Here is an 11396-nt window from a genome sequence, read left to right as displayed (position 1 = left end):
GGTTCATTAGAAATACGTTCCTCTACCTACATTGCTGCAACCTCCAAAAACGTACTTATACACACGAATCGCTGCAGTTTCCTAATTAAGGAAAGTTTTCAAATTTTGTGAACCCACATGCCAAATGTTTTTTTAATTAAATAAAAACACTGCATCAAGTATGTGCTGAATTTCAGTTCATTTTGGGGATGCATCTTTACTTACAAAAGCGCTATAGTCTAATTCTATAGACGCCACGTTTACCCAACAACCTCAAACAAATGTTCCTCCAACGTTCCCATATGGTTCACTATTTACATTCCCTGTATAGCTTCTTAATTAATTACCTGGGTTTTTTTTTTTTTTTTAAGTTTTAGTTTTATAGCCTAGACAATACCTTACCTTATAACCCCTTTGCAGATATTTCTGATTATTCCAATGCTAAAATTTGTATTTTAACATCATAAACATGTTTTAAATAAAATCAAACATACATACAGGTCAACATTTCAACAGTTTTAGTCTAAGTCCAAGTGCATCCGACACGTTTTTCTTCACAGAAACACCCCCAACTCGAGGTTAAAAGAAAATGTCCTACTACTTTGTGGTGGAGTTCACGTGCATTCAGCTGTATCCGGCATGAATTGAACGCACCCTAGTGCACCAATGCACCTCCCAGATAATTATCACGTACTCTTTTATGAAGACTCAGAATCCTGTACAGTATGGAAGAATGCGTCTGATGCACCTTGATGCGTTCGAAATGGAATCATGGCGGAATATCTTTTGATGGACCCTTCTATAGAACAAACACCTGAAGGGAAGCGAGGACTGGACCCGAGAACATGTTCAGAAACGAAGGAAAGTTCTTCACCTGAGCCGGTGTTTTTCTCGCATAGCCTAAAGCTGCACGTAACACGGTTCATGTCAAAAGTGAAAGTTTCTCAAGGGACTCCATTTTGTGGAAGGAAGAGCACGAACGACGCCAGGCGAGAATTGGATTTAAGACAAAAGTTTTTAATCTGCTGCCTGGAGAAAGGATGGATTTCTGAACGGAATGCAGTTTGTGTTTGATGTTCTTCGTCGTTGAAACAGCGGTAGGTTTCATATTTAACCGCGCCTGTGTGTATGCGCGATATCTGCCATTTTTGGTTTTTATTGTTATTATCGTTTCTGTTCACAGCCTTGCATGTCTTTCTTCATCAAAACGTGTTTGTTTTTCAGGCAGTCTTTGTTAATGGATTACACCATTAGCAGATTGAACTGTAATTTGGACTCAAGATGATGAAGTAAATAAATGCATAACTAAACTTTTTAAAATTAACTTGGTAAAGGATGTTTCCCACTATTTATTGTTTAACGAAGCCATACTGAAATGGCATTCATTTATATTAAACATTTCATTCTGTGCAGTGTAATTTCTTGTACACCTCTGTTCTGTGAAGGCTTGTAATATCTCATACTTCTCATTCGTGTGGGGAACAGTATCTGAAAACAGTAGGGGGGAAGTATCTAGATGGCCTAGTATTTTCAGATTTTGTTTCTGGAGGCCACTCTTGCAGAGTTTATTCTGCTTTCGCGTGCAATCTGAAATTTCCTGTTTCCCACTCTCGGTCACGAGCCTTTCAAGTGATTTAATATTGGAAATAATAGAATGTAGAAACGATTAGCTGGTTCAGGTGTGTTTGAGTAGGGTTGAAGCTGAACTCCTTGAAGCCCCAGGATCAGTGTTTGATGAGCAAATTTCTGGAGCATCCATCCAATGGATGCTTCACTATCCCGTAAAGCCACAGGTTCATACTATATGACAATTACACATTAAAATTAATTCCTGCGCCTGTTTGTTTTAACAGCACTTCCTGTAAAATGAGTCAGAGAACGGAGACTTCTGCTCAGAAATGCGAAGCAGCATCACCAGAACCCAGCTGCGTGTCCGTGAAGAGCGACGGATCCATGAACCCTCCCCCTCAACTTTGTGATGGAGCAGTGACCTGTGACCCCGAGTGAGTTTCATGTGATATCTTAAAACGAGATTTTAAGATAATGAATTTAAGTACAGTTGTCAGCTTTTTTAGTTTTTATTTTTACAGTTCAGTACGTTTTGATTGAGCTGGAGGGGAACAAAACAAAAATGTTAAAGAATGGTTTAGTAGACAAACTATGACTTTCTAGTAACATCTTATTACTTTTTGTTCTTACTCATTTTTATATTTTCAAATGATCTTATTTGCAGCTAATAATAAATGATGAAGGCCCTGATATACTTCAAACAAAGTTAATTTTCGTTCTTTTCATTCGTTTGGGGGTAAAAAGAAGTTTGAAAAGTCTGAGCGACAATATGCTGTTTTCAGACACTTCCACGGTACTGGAGGCGGGGTGGAGATTAATGTAAAGATTTTGCAAATTCCCTAAAAACAACAACAGTTAAATGTAGGCATTAGTGGCCAGTGGTCAGAATATTATAGACAAAAGAAAAATTATTAGCAGTGGCTCAGAGTCAAGTTTGACCCTTCCATTTCCACAGTCAGTTCAATGAAGTGTAAAAGACTAGGAGTCTGTAGTCATATATATATTTTTTGGCAGTTCATTTATTGCATATCTTTTATTTTTCTTGTTATACAGCAGCAGCAGTATGGTGTAACATTTATTTGAAACTTGCTATCTTAATATCTTTAGGCATTCTCTCTTTCCACGGCTTTGGAAGACTTGTCTCTGATGTTTCTACTTCATAACTCCGGGTTGTCAACACCAAACTTTGTTGCAATTTCTTTCAAGGAATCAAATGCTTTCTCTGAATCTTTAAAGTCTCCCCAAAAGCGATTGTTCAGGTGTGAATGTATTCATGGCAGCTCAGCTATTCGATAGTGTACTTGTGTTTCTAACGACTTGGAGTTGTTTTTCCCCTCTGCCTGATCTCCACTGAATGAGAAACAAACCCGAGAAATAAAATCTAGCATCAAAGAAGGTGGAGTTTCAGAACACACCCGCCGATTGCGTAACCACCAAAGACCAAAAGTAGCTCAAACGTGTTTAAAAGCCAAAGCAAATTCTCCCAGAAAGTTTGCTTTGGTGAGCTGTTTCGAACTGCTGAAACAAACTTTGTTTTGGCCTGATTTTGTTAGAAATGACATTGTATTAGTTCGTTCTTTGGTTTCATTTAAAGTGTCATGGCCTTTGGGGCTTGGTATCGCTACGTTTTGCTTTAGGTAGACAAAGAAATAATACTCGATAATTTCAGTTTTCTGTTTTGCACATTGCTTTAACCGATCAGTCTCTTATTGTCGGTGTGTTATTGTACTTTGGAACTATTTTAAAACTTACCTTTTGGTGTCATTGGGTGTGATAATTGTGCCGGCAATTGGTAAACAAATGAGATCTGGCAATTAGATCCACTTCCTCTTGTTCTGCCTGTAGTCATGACTGTTTAATAGGGGCCCTGAGCAAAACCATATTACCAACACTTCATCAACACTGATTCAGATTTTCAAAAAAGGATATTTATTTTTGATGACTGTGGTTGTATATTGTATATTTGTGTTTCAGTAGTTCTGATTGTAATGTGAGACTCTGTGAGTGGAGAAAGGAGGGGGTTAACATTCAGAAACACAAAGCAGCACCTCTGGAGCCCAGCTGTGTTTCACTGAAGAGATACAGATTCATGAATGACCCTACTGAGCTCAGTGATGGAGCAGTGACCTCTGAGTGAGTATCAGTGTGTAGCTGTCGTTCTTCATTCAATTGCATCATTTTTTCTTAATGGGATAATTCTGTTGTTAATTACTCACCCTCATGTCATAAAGATATTAGATAAGATATTATTGATGAACTCTGAGAACTTTCTGACCATCCATATACAGCTGAAATGTTCCCAGACCTATTTTTGTGCTGCACATGCTGAATTAAGTGACAGGGCATTGCCCATGTTAAAAATGTCTATGGATTGATACGAAATATATTAATTGCACCATAAATACATATAAGCTAATTAAAGTAGTTTTAAGGGAAAGTACCTTAAACGTTCAGATAGACATGGTAACCAATAACACTCATGGGGTTAGAAAACAAAGTTCTTTTTATAACCAGCAGGATTATTTGTAAATGTAAATGCAAAAAAACCCACAAGACGGTTGTTTCTAATTTATAATTGTAGAGAAAATAAGAAAAGTAGACTGTAGGCTGTTTGCATGTTTTGCCACTTCTCTGAGCATCTCAATATAAACTTAATGCATATAAATCAGTACAGAAGTAAAATGCATTTAAAACAGTAAAATGTACTGTGCTTAAGACGATGATCCAGGAACATGTCGTACTTGGTGAAATATAAGCACAGTCAGTTATATCTTAAACGTAAACAGTAAAGAAAAAAAATCTTGCGTCTTACGGGTTTAGAAAGGTTTTTGCTAGTTCTTTATCACAACTTAAAAAAGAAAAGCATAGTTGCAGAGTAGGATATTTATTGATCTAAACAGTTTGATGATCCTACATGCTAGAGAGCAGCAAGTTACAATTTTATTCAGGAATAAAATTCTCTCTAAAATATAGAGAAATGAATATGTCTAAAGGATAAATTTTTTTTGTGAAAAGACTGAAAGACCAGCACAAAACCAGCATGAAGAAAAAGTATGAGAGATTGTTTGAGGGAATCATACGACAAGGAAATCAAACTCTCCTGAACAGGATCTACACACAGCTCTACATCATAGAGGGAGAGAGTGAAGGAGTGAATGAAGAACATGAGATTTTAGAGATGGAGAAAAGAGTCATAACACCAGACACTCCAATCTACTGCAATGACATCTTTAAACCCTTACATCAACCAAGATGTGAGGAGAAAAACAAAATCAAGACTGTTCTTACTAAAGGCATCGCTGGAATCGGAAAAACCGTCTCTGTGCAGAAGTTCATTCTGGACTGGAGCGAGGGAAAAGCCAATCAAGATGTAGATTTCATGTTTGTTCTTCCATTTCGAGAGCTGAACTTGATTAAAAATCAGAAGTACAGTCTTCACAGACTTCTGCTGGACTTTCATCCTGAACTTCAAGGTCTGGACTTAAAGATTTATGAGGAGTGTACAGTAGTGTTCATCTTGGATGGTCTGGATGAAAGCAGAATGACGCTGATGTTTTCAGATGGTGAGAAGGTCTGTGATTTGAATGAGTCTTCATCAGTGGATGTGTTGATGTCAAACCTCATCAGAGGAGATCTGCTTCCCTCTGCTCTCATCTGGATCACCTCCAGACCAGCAGCAGCCGATCAGATCCCCTCAAAATACATCAACCGTGTGACAGAAATTCAGGGATTCAATGATCCTCAGAAGGAGGAATATTTCAGGAAGAAAATCAGTGATGAGCATCAAGCCAGCAGAATCATCTCACACATTAAAAGATCAAGAAGCCTCCACATCATGTGTCACATCCCCGTCTTCTGCTGGATCTCAGCCACTGTGCTTCAAAACCTTCTGAAACAAGATGAGAGTGCAGAAATTCCTCAAACTCTGACTGAAATGTACATCCACTTCCTGTTGACTCAGATACACATGAAGAGCCAGAAGTATGACAAGAAAACTCCAGAGAAACCCCTGAAGTCGAGTAGAGACATGATTGTGAAACTTGCTAAACTGGCTTTCAAACAACTGGTCAAGGGTAATGTGATGTTTTATGAAGAGGACCTGATTGAGAGCGGCATAGACGTCACTGACGCTTCGGTTTATTCTGGGATTTGCACTGAGATCTTTAAGGAGGAATCTATGATTCATCAGAGGAAAGTCTACTGCTTTGTTCATCTGAGCTTTCAGGAGTTTCTAGCTGCTTTCTATGAGTTTTATTCCCACATAGCCAAGAAGATAAAGCTACAGAAGTCATTTCTGGATAGTCAAAATCAGTTGTACAGTCAGGAGTTCTCTTTATACGAGCCAATAAAAATAGCAGTTAATACCTCCTTGCAGAGTAAAAATGGACACCTAGATCTTTTCCTGAGGTTTCTGCTGGGCATCTCACTGGAATCCAATCAGAGACTCTTAAAGGATCTACTGACACACACAACAAACAGCTCAGAGACCATCAAGAGAATCACACAGTACATTAAAGACAAAATCAAGAGTGATGTTGGTCTCTCAGCGGACAGATGCATCAATCTTTTTCTCTGTCTGCTGGAAATGAAAGATCAGACTCTGTACAGAGAGATTCAGAAATCTGTGAAACTACAGACTTCCTCTTCCAATCTACTCTCTCCTGGTCACTGCTCAACAATCGCCTACATGCTTCAGATATCAGACGAGGTGCTGGATGAGTTTGATCTGAAGAAATACAACACATCAGATGAAGGTAGAAGGAGACTGATACCAGCTGTGGTGAACTGCAGAAAAGCTCAGTAAGTATTCATTTGTCATGGTTGAAGATAAAGCTGAGTGCATCTTTCTACAAATCCATGACACTGTTTTCTTTGACATGACTATGATTCAAAAGGAAATCAAAAGTTGTTTGAAACAACATGTGTTACCAGTATGACTCTAAAGGAGGATCATGAGCATTAGAAATTTGTATTATAAAAAGACTTATTTTATTTCACCTACACCTCCAGTGCTACTTATATTTAATACCTGAGTGGAAAATCCTGTTGCTGTACCAGAGTTCAGTTAAAGCCATAGGTATAATGGGACAAGTCCTACCGTTCTGTGAAAGAAATAGAAAAAAAACCCTTCTAATCCATAGTTCTTCAAAGAATGTATTAATTTTATATAACAAAAATTAAATGTGAGCCAGTCAAACAGCCCTGGTCTATAAACCTCATGCTTATACCAGGATTTCTAAACGATAAACAGCATATATGAGCAATGCAGTGCACACTCTTTTCCTTTGAGATCGAAGAGATGAAACTTTCTATTTAGATTAAATATACCAAAATAGAGTCGAGCACACAAAATACCATTGGCGTAAAACGCTTGACCAATTTTTTTTGGTTACTTGGTAACTGTACTTAAGTATCATTTTAGGGGATTAGTACTTTATTCAAGTACAATTTTAACTGCCTATTTTACTCGATATAAAATACTAAAATATTAATTGTTTCAGTGCTTTAAAAGATAGAAATAGTGTTAAACTGCAAAGACAAATCAAAATTTAAATGCTAAATTATTTGTTGCCTTATGAACAAAAACAATGACTTTATTTTACTGCACTTTTGTGTAGCATATGTTGCTTTGGAATATAAATCAGAGTGTTTCAGTTATGTGATTTCAGCAAACAGAGCTTTAACTCTGTGTATCAAATATGACTAGAACTGATAATATTAGTGTTTGACAAGTGTTAGACACATTTAGCCCCTAAGAAAATCATACTAAATAAAATAGACTGTAATATGTTATAATATGTCATTTGTATTCCCTACCATTAGATGAGAGGCATGTAGTATTTTGATTCTAGATCAAAATTATGTCATGTTCCTATTCAAAAGTTGGAGGAAATGGCAGAGCAAGTGAGTGAAAGTGACATTGTCGTGGAAACAGTAAATTGTGAGAAAAAATAGCCAAATGGCTAATAAAATGTTGTACTGTGAGGATGTTGCAAATGTTAGTTCTGACTTTGATGGGGAATATTTGCTTTTTTGAAATGACGAGTGGTTGTCTATCAGTTGCACTTCTCCTGGCACATTGGTCCCGCCATGCAAGGTGAGATTGTTTACGAAACACAGACAAATGGTCGTTTCGCCCCTTTGCATAATGGGGATGGGGCTGACAGGGGTGAATGTGGTTGTAGTTTCCCTAGAAGAGCGGCTGCTAAAGGTAGAGGCAGCAGGAATAGAACTGGAGGTAGCACTAGCACCCAGTCAGTGCAGCTCTGGATCCAGTGCCCTGAAGAGGTGGAAGTGGCCATGCTGTGCAAGGGAGAGCACAGCATCAATATCTATTATTTCTTGAATGTTACTGATGAACTGATTGTGACATGCAAATTAGATGAATGTATTTACACCCCCCCCCCTCACTTTCAGTCATGCCTAACATTTTTCTAGTTTGCATTGGATCTTAAATCTTTAAGCCCTTTCAAACCACAAGCTTTTAAAATCTTTAATTTGGGTTGAATGTGTTTCACAGTTGTCAGCCAATATTTAGTTTATCTTCCAAAAAAATCCTATATTAGTCATAATCAATATATGAACAACCTTTTTAGAACATAGAAGTATCATTTTAACCGACCTTGCCTTTTTAATTGAACTATATTTTACTGTTACAGATTTTCTTGCTGTAATCTCACTGGTCTGTTCTGTAAAAGTTTGTGTTCATCTCTACAATCATCAAACTCACTGAGAGAGCTGGACCTGAGTAACAATGATCTGCAGGATTCAGGAGTAAAGCTTCTGTCTGATGGACTAAAGAGTTCACACTGTCAACTCAACATACTGAGGTTTGAAATTTTCTGTAGATGTAATTTTGTCCCAAGTTCCCAACAATAAATTTGCATACAAGAGTTTGCTAGATACATTTCATACAGTATTATTTTGCAGTAACTAATATGAGGCAAAGCAGGAAAATATTCGGTTTATTATTCATGTTTTGGGAAGATATATCAATATACATTTACTTTGTTCTCTTTAGATTGACCATCTGTAATCTCACGGCTCAGTGCTGTGAAAGTTTGTCTTCATCTCTACAATTATCAAACTCACTGAGAGAGCTGGACCTGAGTAACAATGATCTGCAGGATTCAGGAGTGAAGCTGCTCTCTGGTGGACTGAAGAGTCCACACTGTCAACTCAACACATTACGGTAAGAACATAAATGTTGATCGAATTAAAGATGCCCTCTGGTCTGGTCCTGATCTCCTGAGTGGTTATAATATATCAGCAGACCGCAGTTGTGAAACATTTGGGGTTATATTTGCTTCAGCCTGTTGCCTGTTTGTTGAGTGTTTGTGTATGTGTTTGTAGATTATCTGGCTGTATGGTGACAGAAGAAGGCTGTTGTTTTCTGGCTTCAGCTCTAAGTTCAAACCCCTCACACCTGAGAGAGCTGGATCTCAGCTACAATCACCCAGGACCATCATTAGTCAAGCTGCTCTCTGATCCAAACTACAGACTGGAAAAACTGAAGTATGTTCAACACTGACAAAAGAAATTTGTGCATGTGTGTGATTATAAAAATCTCCTATGCACATACAGCACATACATTCATACACAACAGTTTGAGACTAATAAAAGCAGCATCTCAGAAACAAATTCAAATCTTGTATCCCAAAATGTCTATAGGGTTATTTTGTGTGAAATCAACCAAATTTCAGAAATTTCCCAAGCTTAATTTAAAATTTTGTGAATATTTTTCCCGATGAAAGATGCCCGATAAACATGCATTCACACATTAAAAAAAACCCTTTTGAGTCACTTTTGAGTTCATGAGATCGCCTACCAACAGTATGAGAGGAGGGGAGCTTTCACTCTTAAAGAAATAGTTTACCCAAAAATGAAAATTTACTCACCCTCAAGTAGTTCCAAATCTGTATGAATTTAAATCGTATTCTTCAAAATATCTTCCTTTGTGTTTGGCACTGAATTTGCATTTATAATAAATGCAGGGCTGCATAATTATTAAAATTTCTAATCACAATTACAAATACGGAATGGTGCAAATACGTAATCGTTCAAAGCGGCAATTAATTGTTCAATATGTTATTCGGTGTTATACAACAACAGTTTTTGCCTTTCTATGTGTTATCGTAATGGTTTTTGCATTGTTTTCATTTTAGTTTTGCTTTTTGTAAATAGTTCAATGTATAGTTCACATTTAAGGCTTAATGCAACAGAAAAGGGTTTTTAGCTTGTTTATTTTCATCTAAAAGCATGGTATGCGATTGCTGCAAGCAATGGTATAAACATCATTCAATGTAAATTGTGGTGATTGTAATTAATCGCAATTATTCCAAGGAAATAATTGCTTTTTGTGTGGTTTTAACAGTTTTTTTTTTATTATCACCTAAATGTATGATTTACATTTTTATAACCTGGTTGCATTATTTAAAACTGTAATCAGCTCAGTGCAGCTGAACAGGAAGTGATTTGAGATTGAACAGTTAGTAGATGAATATCAGTTATTACTCAAACGCTCAAAGAAAATATGGTCAGTAAGGGGAGTCTGAAGGTCAAGGTTTAAGGGTTTTTTAAATGTTGAGTGAAATAATGCTGTATGATCAGAATGTAGTGCACTTGTGCTAGTACTATTTGTATTTTTTTTTATAGTGTGGATCACGGAGGAGAGATCAGGATTACCACAGGACCACAGAAATGTAGGTCACACACAAACTCACCTCGATTGTTGTTTTAAAGTTATAAATGTTATAAACACTCTCTTTGTGTTCAGATGCATGCGATCTTACACTGGATTTAAACACTGCAAACACTCATCTTATTCTGTCTGAGAGGAACAGAAAGGCAACATATGTGAGAGAGAAGCAGTTTTATCCTGACCATGAAGAGAGATTTGATGAGTGTCTTCAAGTTCTGTGTAAAGAGGGTCTGGCTGGACGCTGTTACTGGGAGGTTGAGTGGAGTGGGAATGTTTGTATATCAGTGACGTATACGGGAATCTGCAGGAAAGAATGGAATGATTGTAGGTTTGGATACAGTAAAAAGTCCTGGAGTCTGAACTGTTCTACTGACAGTTTCTGTGCCATGCATAACACTAAGAGCAATAACATATCTGTGCCTTCATGTTGCTCTAACAGAGTAGGAGTGTATCTGGACTCATCGGCCGGGATCCTGTCCTTCTACAGCGTCTCTGACGCACGCACACTCACACACTTGCACACGTTTAAATCCACATTCACTGAACCCCTCTATGCTGGATTTGGATTTAATTATGATTCCTCAGTGTCTCTGTGTGAGATTGAACGGCTTTCTGTGAGAAACAACCAAAACACTCAGTAAAGAAACTGCGGAGGACAATTTATTCATACAGCCGGGGGACTCATATAAGTGTCTATACTTGAGTTAAGGGGTCATGAGGATCCTAAATAAAGAGGACTAAGTTTCAGCAGAAAGCATATAGTGGAGCTTTTGTTGAAAAGTACAGCTGGTAAGAATTCGTAACCTTGGGTGATAAAACCTTGGGTATAAAATTGGAGGACTGCCGTGCCTCTTGGTCTCACTCTGTATATGACTTAAGGAATAAAGAATATAATCTTTAAAGAACTTTTATTGAGCTCGTCTCTTACATGGTGAGAAATCTTGCCAATTTGGTGTCAGAAGTGGGATTCCTTGGATGTGCCTTCTGGATCTGAGAGCAGATGCTGGCCGATGACCCGGGACTTAGTTTCAGCCCTAAGCCAAAAAGATTGAGGGAAGGGGAAGACCTCAGAGGACCAGAGAGGGATACCACTGGAATCAGTAAACGGACATGAGTGGCATAATGAAGCTCTCCGGTAAGAGATAAA

General features: G+C 37.7%; 1 protein-coding gene and 1 long non-coding RNA gene across 4 annotated transcripts; both read left to right on the top strand.

Annotated features, from left to right (window-relative positions):
• Nucleotides 1-584: 584 nt before the first annotated feature.
• Nucleotides 585-3675, top strand: LOC122334401. Its single transcript, XR_006248754.1, has 3 exons — nt 585-1076; nt 1833-1982; nt 3523-3675. It is a non-coding gene; the product is annotated as an uncharacterized LOC122334401 (long non-coding RNA).
• Nucleotides 3676-4561: 886 nt separating this feature from the next.
• On the top strand, nt 4562-11154 carry LOC122334399 (NACHT, LRR and PYD domains-containing protein 3-like). Of its 3 annotated transcripts, XM_043232288.1 has the most exons (7): nt 4562-6168; nt 6283-6348; nt 8208-8378; nt 8570-8740; nt 8902-9063; nt 10204-10250; nt 10325-11154. In XM_043232288.1, exons 1-7 carry the CDS (start codon nt 4589-4591, stop codon nt 10888-10890), a joined length of 2763 nt encoding a protein of 920 aa, XP_043088223.1. In that variant the 5' UTR covers nt 4562-4588; the 3' UTR covers nt 10891-11154. The 3 variants fall into 3 exon arrangements, with proteins under 3 accessions (XP_043088223.1, XP_043088222.1, XP_043088224.1); XM_043232287.1 differs by having other exon boundaries at nt 4562-6348; XM_043232289.1 differs by lacking the exon at nt 8570-8740 and having other exon boundaries at nt 4562-6348.
• Nucleotides 11155-11396: the final 242 nt, after the last annotated feature.

Source organism: Puntigrus tetrazona, unplaced genomic scaffold (genome assembly GCF_018831695.1).
Source record: "Puntigrus tetrazona isolate hp1 unplaced genomic scaffold, ASM1883169v1 S000000520, whole genome shotgun sequence".
Taxonomy (NCBI): domain Eukaryota; kingdom Metazoa; phylum Chordata; class Actinopteri; order Cypriniformes; family Cyprinidae; genus Puntigrus; species Puntigrus tetrazona.
Note: the sequence above shows the minus strand (reverse complement) of the source record. Positions and strands in the feature narration are given on the sequence as shown.